A 15025-nucleotide genomic window follows, 5' to 3' on the forward strand; every position below is an offset into this window, starting at 1 on the left:
AGATTTCTATAATCCGAAAGAAACTTACTAAGGGCTGTTATCCCTGTAGTTGTTTATGTTGACTGCAGCAGTGATCCCGCAAATGATCAATGGGATTCCTCCAGCAATTAAGTAGAACCTAATAAATACAGAGAGAGAAGTCAGTGGCCAGTCACAAAACAACCAACTTACAGAAAAATGATGCCAAAATAAGAGAGAGATGTAATCATTCCAAAGAACCAGTAGTTGCTGAGCTCTCTTAACTCACCTAAGCATTGGCCTTTGTGGAGGCTGATTGGCCTCTCCTTCTTGCTGTGGTTGGGGCTTGTGAGTTAGTTCTTTGTAAATTACTCTGGACTTGAGGCCCATCCAAAGCAGGGTTGATAAGGAAGAATAATGCAGAATGATGCTGACCTGGGAAGAAAACAGCTTTCTTTTACAAGCTACTTTAGTACTGGGCCCTTTTCATTTTAAATAATGTATTAATGTCCTAAAAGTAGGCATGAAATATAAAGTATATAAATGTGTTTTCTTAGAAAAGGCATTTGGGTAAGTTCAATCAGCTAATGACAATTGTAAATAAGTTCTAGCCTTTATATATTGAGATTAATTAAGGAAGAAGCCATTTACAAAATCCATGTGAAATGCTGCATCATTTATAGACAAAGCAACTGGGCAGTAATTGCAAAAGCATACACTTGCCAATAAAATATGCCAACTCCACCAATCCAAGTCATCAGCTTCTCGGCCTATGTATAGGGACCTACTGACTCATGACTGGCAAGGTCCACAGTGGTGCATCCCACTTCCTCACCATAGGCCAGCAGTATGATCTACTGCTTGACCCGGGGATCGAATGTTTGGTTCATCCGATTTTGGTCCAGCACATGTGGGCAAATATCAGCTCGTTTAGTGTCCTCACTAAGCTGTTATTGACACGTTTTGACTGCAGCTGTGCTCAGGTGGAAAACGGGCAGTCAGGAAGCCTACAATAGTCAGACGCCACTTATGATTGTAGTGTAGGCATAGGACCTGGTTATGGCACATGATGGCGGGCACAGGCAGCCTCCACCCAAAAACACTTGCTTCAGTGTTTTCTATATATTGCTGTGGAAACACTTAACAGGTAGACGGGAATGTTTTGACTGCCAGTTTTACTGTGTTTTATACCTGAGCGTAGTTGTGCTCAAAAACAGTCCATGTGCCATTATTACACCAACTATGGGTAAGTATACAAACAACAGATCACTTATCTACGAAGAGTTCAGAGAGTGCAACTAAACTAATGGAGGTGCTGGAGGGCTTGATTTATGAAAAAAAAAAATTAAGTTTGGGTTTGTTCCCATTAGAGAGGAAAAAGCACATTCAAAGTGGTATGATTGATGTATATAAATATTTGAGCTGCCAGCACAGAGCTTCTTCCAATAGAATTCTGTTCTATCCCTTGCAACTGTTATAAAATGTCCTTTATTCAGCATAAAGAGGCAGAGGTTCTTCATGATAAGGTAATCAAAGCTGTGGAATTCCATTCCTAGAGTTCTAGCAATGGTTTACGGTGCAAATAACTTTAGAAATGCTTTTTTTTTTTTTTTTTACTTTTTAATATGTTCTAGGACATTGACTCAGTTTACATACATATGCAGGGTTGGAATTTTTCGACAGGTAACCAACCCCAAACAACTGGGAGGAGCCTACTTGCTGAAAACATATTGATAGCTTAGGGGTGATCCATCCTGAGTCATGGGATGTTGTTTGGCAGCAATACACTTTGCTGGTCAGTGGCCATAGAATATTACAAGTAGAAAGCAGACTGCTAATCTCTTGGTTAAACATTTCCTGTGATAACAGCTACACAAAAAAAGCATATATTGTTGAGAGAAGGTCAGCTAAACTAGTTATGGGGTTGGAGAGTGAGAATTGTGAAGAAAGGCTTTGCAGTCTGGCTTTGTTTGATTAGAGAGCATATGATTAATGTTACATTTAAAGTCAAAGCACAGATTTCTCAAGGGAACTCTATTCCCAGAACTGTTTAAATCACAGGGGTCGGTTCTTTGTGACTGGGAGAGAATCCAAGGGAAGCTACACTGCTCAAATTTTCTTAAATATTGACTAGACACCTCATTCTCTAGTGAAGAAAGCACAGAGAACAATGTATAATGATGCAGGGAGAAATTTAATTTGATATTGGGCATATTTCTTTCACCTCGTCACACAGCCGAGCTAATTCTTTTGGGGTTTTTTTCTGTTTTGATGAATTGATGGACTGTTTAAACCTTTGATTCAAAAATGTCTAGGAAGACAGTGTATTATGTAATTGTCTGGGGTTCTGGCCAATGATCACTGCCTTGGTCCATAAGACCCTTCTTCCTTGTATCTTTTAGCATAATTACTCTTGGTGATAAATTCCTTATTGTTTGCTAAATCCTGCAGCAACCTCTTCCCATCTAACCTAGCATGCTGCCTATGGCCTCTCCGCCTCGCTTACCTGTGGTTTACTATGTAGGTTATGATTGTGGTGAAGAGGCACAAGAGAAGAATCACTGTACAAGTGGGTCCATAAGACCCTTGTTCCCATGCAGGTATGAAAATTCAGCTAGAAATGCAGATAATCACAGGTCTCCATGACAACTGCTGGAAGACGATACATCCTGCGTTAAAAACCACTAAAGGCTATGACACGTACCATTTTAATCGCCATTTTGTCTGCAAAAAACAGGTGATTGCAGAAGGTGGTATCCTACTGCTAGCAATGGAAAGTATTATACCTTGGTAGGTATTTTGAGTGCTTTTTACATCATTTCCATTAGAAATGTTGATAGTTCATTAGTCAGAGCCCTTCGGATCAAGGAATGAAGCTTTTCACCTTATAGTGATATATTGTATTTGCTGCTGGAAGTTGATGGCACCAGTGCCCACATCCAACAGAACACTTACAGCTTGGCACACAACGATGTATCCAGTCAGGGTAATTCCTCCTGCAAACACTGCTGAAGTCATCGCTATATGAAAGCAGAGGTTGAGTTGCATGTGCCAGCTCTTCCTGGAGATCTGGATAGAGCTGTGTGTAGAAGAAACAAAAATGCAGTTACGGATGAGCTGTCACCTTCAGACTTATACCATATCTAACTTAACCTTCATACTTGTATTACTTCTAACTTTAATTATAACTACAACATTAATTATCTTTGCTCTGTAGAACGGCCTTGACTGGGACCCAAATAATCAAATTCCATGTAATTACTCCTCCATACTGCTGCAGTTGTTCTTTATATCCTTTGTTTCACCTAAACCAGTCTACTAAGTCTACTTAGTTGCCTCTTCCTTTATTCTTTTGGGTCATATCTTTTGGCATGATTACTCTTGGTGATAGATTCCTTATTGTTTTGGAAGTCCTGCAGCAACCTCTTCTTATCTCATCTAACCTAGCATGCTTACCTGTGGTTTACTATGTAGGTTATGATTGTGGTGAAGAGGCACAAGAGAAGAATCGCTGTGCAAGAGTAGATAACTGGATGAAGGATCTCAGTTCCATTTTGAGCCTCCTGGGGAAACCTGTTCAGCTCCTGAAAAATGAATTACCTTATCAGTGTATATAAATAGTATATGGCAGTCTACATTGATACAGTCAAATAATATGCTGTATGTATCATCAATGCAATAGCAAATAAACATCATTATTGGCACACAATGAGGGTCATTCCAGACATTTCAGGAATCAAATGCTTGTGATTGGTTTGTCAAACCTCAGCTCAAATGCAGTTCCCATAACCCCAGATCCCCTTTATCCAGATGTGATGATCTGTTAGTTTGAAGTTAGTCGCTGTACAGATACAGGCTATCGCTATGGGAAGGCCATCAGAAATGAATTATATAAAATAAACCACTGATGGATGAGTAATAATATTAGGATCTGTATTGGGACGCCTAAGAAAAAGTGCCTAGATGGGGTACAAAAAGGTAGGGCTTTGTACTTTGAATAAGATGTATTAAGTTCTTAATAAATAGCAATTTTAAGCAGCATACTTCTACTCCAGTGCGGTTTTGTGCCAGCCTGTCTTTCTGTATGGAAATATTCTGTATTGGGAAACACAAAGTAAATAATCTACTACTACTCACAGTGAGAATGGCAAAGTTGCTCAGCTGATGGCACTTCATGATCGTTATGTTGGGTTTCTCAGAAACAAGTTGGCATCCTTCAGAGCTCCACCCTCCATATCCCTCCAAGGCTTTAAAATTCCACTGGGCAGGAAGTGGGTTGGATCCCATCACCAGGTGCCTGAGAGTGACTGTTACTGGATCGGTGAAATTAGTATTGCCACAACCTCCTTTAAAAAAGACATAGAAGAGATCACATACAATGCTATTCAGTATTTTAACACCATCTTAAATCTGTACATTCACTCATTTAGGGTATTTTATAGTGATTTGTTTCTGGATCCAACTCTTTGGAGCAAACTAAAGCTGGCTACACAAAGGCCAATTCTTTCCTGCAGCAAGTCATTTCCAACCAAACTCAAAGATCATCTACTGATCTGGCTAAACAAGATTTTTTATTTTTTTTATTCTAGATGGAATACTTTGATCTACTTGTACAAACAAGTACTGTATATATTTCTATATAAATGCAAACTATATTTATGAGTATCAATGTGGCCATCTTGATCATGATGGTAGCCACTGCATTGGATGCTCTCAAAGCACTATATCCACGATGGTGGTGAGTGGCACCACACCCTGTAAAAGTAATTTTCTAAAACTTTAATATAGTAGGTAGAGATGGAGAGGGCTGCCCTAACAATAATATAAAAGTCATCAGAAAATAAATCTTAAGCATCCACTACAGTTCCGGTGGATGTTTATGTCAATAAGAGCTCCCCCTTTAAATAAATAGAAATAAATATAAATCGCCTCACTTGTTCCCACAAATATAACAGGAGTGGAAATACTTCTTCTCTTCCCGTCTTCAGCGAGCCGCGATGAGTTTCCAACGCTTCTAAATAGCTTTCCGTTCCTGAAAGCCAGGACCTGTAGCTTGCAGGTGGAAGAGGAGGTGGAGGCGAAGAGGCTCGGAGGAAGATGCACGGCAGCTAAGGCATGGTTATTCTGAAGGGGTGCAGCATAAAAAAGTCAAAGATAAAATTCTCAAGCAAAAACGTTAGGTGGCTGAATTTATTTGGCTATATTTTAATAAGTGCTCCTAAAATCACTAAATAAAAGTTCTTCATTTTGCTTTATATAAAGTAATAAATATGTGAGCCAGTGTTTCTTTAGGCAGCATAAGGAGGATTACAGATCATGAAGCTATACAGCTTTAGCCTAGACTTAATAATATAGACTTATAATAATACACTTATGTCCATAAAACATTTCAACACTTCAAGAAAAGCTTTCAATGTGTCAGCATAACGCATAACTAGAGAGAATGGATATCCAATATATATGATATATCCAATTATATGATGAGATCCACCAGTTTAATGCAAATTAAAAATACAGCATTGGGTATAACAAGGAAAAGAGGAAAAATTGACCAGAAAAGTTTGAAGAAAAAGGCTACATTATGAAGATGAATAAGAAGGAAAAATGAGTACGGTATTTAAGAGCTATATTTTATGGTAATGTGAATGAAAGTAGCAGGTCTATGGCTTTTGCAAAAAGAACCTCAGGTTTTGATTTAAGCAGCGTAGATTGCAAGAGGTTTCCCTGCTTCGATACAAATGAGTTATTACTTTGGTATATTTGAATGTGTGTGGCAAAGTGGGGACAGTTTGGCCTTTGCATGGCCATCTACACAGGCTCTGGAAACGAGTTGAAACAATATAGAACTTGTAAGGTTGGAATACTGTGCAATTCAGGGGAGCCTTGGTAGGACTCCTAGATATTCCAGGTGGTACCTTAGCATGGAAGTGGTGCGTCGAGACATTGATGTGCCCAGTCGTGCAGCGAAACTTAAGCCTCAGGTCAGCATGTGATTCTACTTCTTCTTCCCTCCTGTCCTTCTCACGCCGGTGACCACCCCGATGCCCATCTCTTCTCTGAAAAGCAGTGCAGCCAAGTCCAATAAAGCTTTCAGGTTTGATGAGGAATGCTTCCAAAGCTATGTTACGAGTGCTCTGCCAAACAATGGACAAAAATATACAATTCAAACAAATGCTTCCCTGCACATAAGATGAAGAACTCCGTAAACAAAGATGACTAAAAGATCAGTAATTCCACGACACAAAAGGCTGTAACATACACAGTATGAATATTATGCACCCAAATGTTTATTCCCATCAGATTTATTCAGTATATGAAGTTACTAGAATTCTATTGCAAGTGCCGTAAATTGGAAAACTATTCAGTATTAGTAAATGAAAGAAACCCAAATCGCATTAATAACTGCCATACCAGAGACAGGTCCTGAGAATTACTACTAAGAGTCAGGCCAGCAATCTTCTCCAAAGTCTGGACAATGCTGCTGCATGCCTTGTCTTCAACCTGGGCCATCCACAAGATGTGGTCATCTACCTGCATCATATTGCTGGCCATCTCCAACATGACATCGGCCAGCTGAAAAATACAGGTACACCGATTAATGTATCCTTCAAATGTTTCCATACTAAGAAATCAAAGTTGCTAGGTGGCATTTCTTTATGCCCAAGGAATGTAGTGAAGGTCCAGATGTGCAGTCACCCAGTCAAACTGAATCAGTAGTTGAGGGAAGTACCAATTACCTGTCTAACATGGTCCACCAGCCCAACAAACTTCTCCATCATCTGAGCCACGTAAATGACATCCATCATGTCAGAAAAGTTGGCTGCCTCAGCTGTGTACATTCGCAACTGGTGAGCCAGGCTCAGCACATTGGATGCATTGACTGGCATCTGAGAAATGGAAGAGCAACAGATACTTAATGGCATTGCATTGGATATACTGTAGTCTGTTTACACCTTCCACACCTGCAAACATTGGAAAGATATTTCTCTTTCCACTATGCAATAAAACACGAGCACACAATAAGTTCTTATTCTGAGCTGAAATATACAAAAACTTTTTTACTCACCAGCACAAAAGTGTAGAGCACTCGGGTGATGTCGTTCGTATACAGACAGTTGGAATAATCGCCCTCCTCCCAGCGTCCTGAGCGGTCACATCTACGGGAAGCCTTCATCTCCTGTCCCGTGCCATTTGGCAAAATAGAGGTGAAAGGATACTGATAGCAGGCCTGGTGGGAAGTGATACCAGCCAGTGTGCGGGGCCACCTGTAGGGACATTAGTGCAATAGATTGTGTCTTAAAATTCTTTCTAAAGTTATTCAGTAGAACATACTCACAATACCAAATGCACTGTAGCCCCCTAACAAATGAATAAACACACCTACAACAAAGTTGGAGGAAGCACAAACGTGTACAGCACTCAGGTGGTATAATAGGGTGTATTTAAGGCAAGTACGTAAAGATGCCTGTAAAGTCAAGAATAGATGTTACTTGACATTAAGGTTTATTTCCTTTGAAGTACGGTACATCTATATGTGCCATGAGTCCCATAATACACACCTAATGGACTGTAACTCTTCATCTATATGTAAGCAGTTATAGGTAGCATGAACGCCAAACTCTTCTGCAATATGGCATGTAAAGTGTATCTCTTCATCAACATGTGCCAGTAGCTACATCTGCCTCTGCCTGGAGGCTGCATATTTCCCCAGCGAGGACTTCCTCCCAGTACTCCATAAACATACATGCAGGTTAATTGGCTTCTTATGTAACTGATCCTAATGTGGGGGTTTTGGAGATTTTAAGCTCCATTGTGGCTAAGTCTTATATGACTGATGAGTAACCTCTGTAAGGGCAGTGGCACACGTGGTGCTTTGTCAACCATGGGTAATCGCATTCTCCATGGGCGGCACAGCACCCTAACATACCATTTTCTTGACCAGCATGGGTATAACCAAGCTCAAACATGCCTTCTACAGTTAATTGTCCATAACAATCCTGTTCTACAGTTAATTCCACTTCCAAAATCCTTCTGCCTTATACTGTGCTTCTAATATTCCAAACCATGCATGGCAGAGATGTCCAGCCTCCAACTGTTACTCGACTAAAACTATCACCCCCAAGTTTGTATACTAGGAGTTGTAGTGTTAGAGCTTTAGGACATGGGATATCCCTACTATAGATCTCAAAAGGATTTATCAGGACCACATCACACACCAAATGTTTATATAGACTGCACATCTACGATGGCTATATCCATCTGCTTCATTCCAAAATATTTGCAATAGACAGCACTGCAGAGGAAAAATCTTTTTAAAAGCCTTTATTCAAGCCTTTTATCAAGCTCATGTGCCTAGATTAGAAAAAGGAGATCTGCTGGAACATCTCCACTTTCAGTTTTTAGCCTTCTGCTTCCTCTCTTCCCCACCTTACATTTTTTTTCCCTTCATATTTTCCTTACAACCACCCCCCCCTCTTTTTCTACCATCCCAACTTTTCCCAACTTTCAAGAATTATAAAGGACAAATACCAAGTATTCTTCAGAATCAGAACCATCTGCCTTTAATAAAATGTCAATATGTTACTTATTTCAGCACTGTACCTCTCTGTAGAGCCAGAGCCAATAGAAATCTAAGATGCCGTACACTTAAAAGATGTGTCAAAAACAGTGTATGAAATACAAAACACATGTGTACATCATTGTTGTGAAAGTGAACACTGATGATTTGTTTTTTTTATCGGTGTGACTGTAGCTGCTAATTTGGCCCTGTCACACTAAATGGCCATGTGGAGGTCCTTTACCATCTATCTGTAATATTGGAGTTAGAAGTAAAAAAGTGGATGTGGGGACACCACCGCATAAGATAATATGATACTAGTGATATGCAGTTTCTCTCCAATGGAATATAATTCTACTGTTTGTGACTAAGCCAAGTAGTGAGATAGGAAGACCTTAAAGTCCCATGGCTGGTGTTAGGGCAGGGGTAGAGCAGAGGGGGCATTTGTTGCTGGCAAATCCCTCAACATTTCAGAGAAAAAACTCAGGCCAAGCCTGGGCCTTGGAGTGGGCCCATTGGCCATAAAATATCTTGTTGAAACATTTTATTATTACATTATGACTTTGCATTTCTTCAGAGTATTTCAGCACCCCACTAATAAATGAAGCAATATTGTTAACAACCCAATCAATATGAATTCTGCCTGAAGATGTTCTCCATGTAGAATGGATAATTTTGTTCTCTTCTCAGACAACCTATTATTTTTTATGCTACCTCCCTTCTCTTGATTCAAGGATAATAAGCCTTTACCTGTGTTTATATATATTCCAACCAGTTATTGCTATTGCTCAGTAAATCCAAGCAGATATTCTACCATTAGCAGTTGGAATGAATGAATAATTCCCACGGAGGACACATGAAACACTCCGTGGCATGCCACAGCATTTATTTCAATGGAAAATTGAATAACAACCTATTTCAATAAAGTGACAATGTGAGGCATCTGAGCCAAATATCCAGATAAAGGTTTCGCCATCTGTGTTTCATTTTACTAAAAAGCATGGCAGCATCTACACATAATAAAAAACATATAAGTATAAAGCTAGGGCTTTTTCCCCAAAGCCGTATATTTTGATGGACGTTGTTGGAAACAAAGTGAAAGTGAACCCCACTTTTAATCAAGGAATGATTCCCTTTACACTTCCCAGGGCGCAGAAGGAAGACCGAACCAGGGGCACGTAACATCTGGTATAAGAGACTACCTCACTATCATAGCCTGGATATTATCAGAGCGTATCTCTTATTTCCCCTAGGTACCTAGGCCAACATCCTTTTCTGCTTCAGAAGGCATGAGAAAAAAAGGGGACGGGCCAGGCTAATTGAAGCCACATTGATTCTACTGATACTTTATATTCCATAAAGGAACAGACGCTGTTTGCAGTGCACGGCACACTTTCCTTTATTCTGCAGCCAAGCGAGATTCCAACACCTTGACTTTTACGCCCTGCGCATTTTGCCAGCAGAGACTACGTGAAAGAAGCCTTCTCTGTTGTGCTGGCTAATAGCAAACAGATGATCCTAAATCTGACGTATTTAACACCTTATATTCCTGAGCAGACTGCAAGGCCAGCCACCAGCGAATCAAAGCTCTAATAAATCTGCAGGTGCCATATGTTAACGTTTCTGTTTATTTATGCTTCCCTTTTTCCTGTAAGGCCCTTGAGACTCAACCATTGGCCTTAGAAATTCCTAATAATGATGGACTGTAGCTGAATGGTTGCATTCTTGGTAGTGTGCCTGATGGCTTAACACTAAACACTTCTTAGCACTGACATTTACATTTTGGGAAACTTTTCAGATTTGCCTTGCAAACATATACTCTCCACTTCTTGATTGCACTGGGCCCATGAACAATTTCCAGAGCAATGCCTGGAAATCAGACCTCTCTGCGCCATTTTCTTCATACTGTTCTTACTGTTTTTGTGCCAAGCGCATTGAGTCTATTAGCATTGGAGCTGAAGGGTGTATTCACCAAGGGGGGAGACGGCTCAAGACTGTAATGATTCTCTTCAAACCTCTAATGAAATGTATTACAGCATGATGAGGCTATTGAGAGGATATCATTTCTCTACAACAGTGCTGTCCAACTTTTTCTGTGGGGAAGGCCAGTTATCCATCAAACCAAATGTTGGAAGCCATATTTATATTACAATTATTATGTCAGTGGCGGCCCAGGGCATGCTGCAGGCCAACAAAAAACTCCTTGTAAGGCCACATTCACCCCTTGAGAATCCAGTTATACCTTCCGGCTCTACAACAAAAGACATTTAGTCAACTATATTATTATTTTGGTAGTCTAACACATTGAATTCAGTTGGTGTTGGAGTTCAGTGGCAGGGCTCAAACAAATTGTTTATCTCACATGCAATAAACTGAGTATGTGGTTATCATGAAAACATTAGTATTATTTTCCATTACACTCATGGATCCTATGAATGAGTGCAAACTGGTTTGGGGTTTGTTGTAATAGGACACTTTATACACAATGGTAGCATTTTTGCATCCATCAAATGGCTTATGTCCTCAGTGGGGCTAATTTACTAACATACGGCAGTTGTCTATAACAACCAGTCAAATCTCTGCTTTCGTTTTCTACCTTTTACTAGCCTGATGGTTAATGGTACAACAGTTCTACCTGAAGTCTCCTCTGTTGTTGGACACCCTCTCGGCTGGACAGTATGATGCAGAGGTTTCCAGAACCACCAGCTCCACCTTCTTGCTGATATTTCCTTGCTCAGTCGATACTATGCATTCCCACTCTCCATTGGCTGACAGCAATATGTTGGAGAGTAACAGCTCACTAGCAGGGAAATAAAAGGGACCTGAATTAGTAGCTGCTAAGAGCAGAACACTTATTCCAATAAGAAGTTTCTTACAACAGTGTAAGAATGGAGAAGGGGTGCAGGGTAGGGAAGAGTGTCCTGCTTAGACAAATGGATAGAGCACTGGGTTCAAACAAGTGAGTACCAAATCCATATATTTTGAATTTTGCCAAATACTGAATCCTCCATGAAAGATTTGGCTATATCTGTCTTGTCCTGAAAAACGTAAAGCTTCCAATCCCAGTATATAGTTATACGACAGCCAAATTCACCCCCTTATATTCTCTAGCATCCCAAGGAGCCCTGGGCTTGGGCACATGCCCATTAGAGGGGATTATAGGCAGATAGGAGATGTTCTTTTTTTCCCATGAAAACAATCAATGCACCAGAGGGCCCCCCCTTTAGATTAGAGGAACGGAGCTTCCATTTGAAGCAGTGTAGGGGGTTTTCACGGTGAGGGCAGTGAGGTTGTGGAATGCCCTTCCTAGTGATGTGGTAATGGCAGATTCTGTTAATGCCTTTAAGAGGGCCCTGGATGAGTTCCTGAACAATCAGAATATCCAAGGCTATTGTGATACTAATATCTACAGTTAGTATTAGTGGTTGTATATATGGTTTATGTATGTGAGTGTATAGATTGGTAGGTGTGGGTTGTGTGTGCTGGGTTTACTTTGATGGGTGGAACTTGATGGACTCTGGTCTTTTTTCAACCCTATGTAACTATGTGCTTGTCCCAGGGCTGCACATGATCCCAACACCAGGGTGTGTTCTCGTGTTAGTGTCCCACTCCCATTCTGTTAGAGAGTGAGGCGACTAGCAGAGAAACTGCTAACAACGGAATACAATATGGCAGCTGCAAGCTGCTTCCTAAGTGCCAAATTAATGCACTAAGGAAAGTGAAATATACATGAGCCCTAAGACTATAGTGGTCTGGGAGGGGCTGGGGATCCACGTAAATTATCAAATTATAAAATAATAACATGACTCCTACATGCAGGAGACCCTTCCACCAACCATAAGCTTTTAGTGTATTCCTAGAAGCACCTGCACTGCAGCACATTAGCATTCCACTGAGATATGTCTATGGAAACATCCCATGATTCTGTGTAACAAGTGTAACACAACACATGTTCTTATGTTGTTTTGTTTTCATCACAACAATGAAACATGCACAGACTGGGTGGGTGGGTCACTTGCTAGGGCTGGGGGGGTGCACTTTGGCAGTGGAACTGTACATCCGACAGGAGAGCCTCCACGCACAGGATGTGCCTTCACGCTGAGAGGAAACGGCTGAATTGCCAGCTAGGAATAAACAGTTTATCAGCGCTGGAGTCAGCAGGATGCAGGGCCGTAATACCAGAACCATTTGCTAAATTTAAACGCAGACATTAAATGTAAACAAGACATTCCTGGTCTCCCTGTGCTCATGTATAGCCCACTCATAAATTGCATTTCCTGATTCCAGAGCTGAGAAAAGTTTACATGATGCGTACCCCTGTGTTTCACATGGCCTGACTGTGGCCCCCACTTCATCACCTTACTGACAAGGATTCTGGGTGTAGGTTAAACACAGCTCTATAATGTTAGGCCAAGCTGTCATGCCGTATACATTATGATTTTATTTGAGAGAGAACAGAAATATATAAAAATGTAATGTCTATGAGGGACACTGAATAACATCTTTAGCCCCCAGTCTGAAACAGAATACATTAAAGGGGTGGTTCACCTTCAGGTTAACATTTAGTATATTATAGAATGGCATATTCTAAGCAACTTTTCAGTTTGTCTTCATTTTTTTATACTTTTTGAAATATTTGCCTTCTTCTTTTGACTCTTTCCAGCTTTTAAATGGGGGTCACTGACCCCGGAAGCCAAAAACTATTGCTCTGTGAAGCTACCATGTTATTGTTGCTTTTTTATTACTTATCTTTCTATGTATGGCCTCCTCTATTGATATTCCAGTTTCTCTTTCAAATCACTGCTTTGTTGCTAGGTTAAATTGGACCCTAGCAACCAGATAGCTACTGAAATTCCAAACTGAAGAGCTGCTGAACAAAAAGCTAAATAATTAAAAAAACTCAAATAAAAATCAATAAAGACCAATTGTAAATTGACTCAAAATAGCATTCTCTACTCTCTACCCCTTTAAAAGACCTGGGGAGCACTGACACCCTTACATGGCTAGAGATGCCTTTGCGGGCCTCAAGCAGATAGACCAGATAGAAAAAGTCTTCAGTATTTTTAACTATAAAATACCTGGTAATAAAGGTACAGTCATGGATAATGGTCTCCTCAAATATTATGCCCATCTCCTTTTCCTCTTCCACCTGCTTCCCATTGTGGTACCAGATGATCTGGCTGCTGTTGCCCAAATAACTGGCTGTGCACTGGATGGGCAAACGGTCCCCCTGGAACACAACTTGCCGTAGAGATGGGATAAGCTGGTGGGTGTGAAGCTCAGGAGTCCCTTCTGTGACCAGACAGCAAACAAAAACATATTAGGGTTCCAATATTTAACAATATCAACCTATCAATATTCTGTTTTTTTAAGGGATAATGAGGCATTCAGAAAATGAAGTGTACGCGTTAGTATTCCTCTAGTACTGATTTTAAATGTTACAGTCCATCTTTATTCTCCCCGTTGTCAGATTCTGCAAGATAAATTACCGCAGGTCAGTTGGTTTTCCCGCAGACTCCTCAGTGGTCGGTTTCTAAGGGCACTGGGATAGGCACACATCGTCTTGTCTGAAACTTGGGCAGTGCCATTCTTGGTCCATGATGCAATCCATCGCAAGTGACAGTCGCAGGTAAGATGTTCGGTTGAGAAGTCCCTGGAAGATAAAGTGCACAATCAGTATCCTGAGATATGGCCTTCAAACCCGTGTACTTGCTTCAGTTCTACTGCTCTCCCGCTGTCTTACTATTATATTTTCCTTATCAATATCACTGTGAACACCACACTATAGTCTGAGTGGCGTGCCACCTTCCAACAGTTCAGATCTAGAATACATTGTTGCTTTACTACATTGCGGCACCATTCAAGATTTTATGTGCTGTGGGCCAATGATCCCTACTTTTACGTGTTTGACGGCCAGATTACTATAAAACAATGATGTTGCACAGAGTGGTCTGTGGAGATTTTAGGCATGCTGGGGGACCATGAAAATGTATTGGAGGGCTATGTTTGGCATGCAGGCCTCCTGCAGGGCTTGAGGTGATCAAATGTCCTAAGCACTATGACGTGACTGACTGATGATGCTGCTGCTGATGATAGACAGACTTGATTGACACTTGATAGACAGACTTACACAACTTTCAAGGAAGGCACCTCATCAAACACCCCAGGATTCAAGGTTGAGAAGATATTTCCTGAAAGTGACCTAAAAAAACACAGAAAATACTAGTGAAAATGACCAACATAATTTAAGCTTTAATACAGGATAAAAGTTAGATTTATGACCCAACCAGCAAACTCTGTGCATCTATGCCTAATACTGATCTAGAGGTGACAATAACATTTTGAAGTGTATATATACTATAGTATACGGTAAGCATTTCTCTTTTCCACAATCATATGAAAACTAAGAGGTTGAACTGGAAGCATTTTACTGGAAAAATTTAAATGGTAGTTAGATTTAAATAACAGCTGAAAGGGTGCAGTGAAGGCCCTGAAACCATGGCCTGGTCC

The 15025-nt window shown here is 40.5% G+C and overlaps 1 protein-coding gene across 1 annotated transcript in view; it reads right to left on the minus strand.

Annotated features, from left to right (window-relative positions):
- Positions 1-15025, minus strand: part of adgra2 (adhesion G protein-coupled receptor A2) — a 91186-nt gene that overhangs the window by 3889 nt on the left and 72272 nt on the right. Inside the window, exons 5-18 of the mRNA XM_002932954.4 lie at positions 14646-14717; positions 14005-14168; positions 13594-13807; positions 11151-11315; positions 7025-7223; positions 6696-6845; positions 6370-6531; positions 5874-6092; positions 4893-5082; positions 4096-4304; positions 3415-3542; positions 2914-3037; positions 248-393; positions 29-118 (exon numbers count right to left, since the gene is read on the minus strand). Coding sequence (XP_002933000.2) covers positions 29-118; positions 248-393; positions 2914-3037; positions 3415-3542; positions 4096-4304; positions 4893-5082; positions 5874-6092; positions 6370-6531; positions 6696-6845; positions 7025-7223; positions 11151-11315; positions 13594-13807; positions 14005-14168; positions 14646-14717 — 2232 coding nt within the window. The remainder of the gene's footprint in view (positions 1-28; positions 119-247; positions 394-2913; positions 3038-3414; positions 3543-4095; positions 4305-4892; positions 5083-5873; positions 6093-6369; positions 6532-6695; positions 6846-7024; positions 7224-11150; positions 11316-13593; positions 13808-14004; positions 14169-14645; positions 14718-15025) is intronic.

The sequence above is a fragment of the Xenopus tropicalis genome, chromosome 3, assembly GCF_000004195.4.
Source record: "Xenopus tropicalis strain Nigerian chromosome 3, UCB_Xtro_10.0, whole genome shotgun sequence".
NCBI lineage: Eukaryota > Metazoa > Chordata > Amphibia > Anura > Pipidae > Xenopus > Xenopus tropicalis.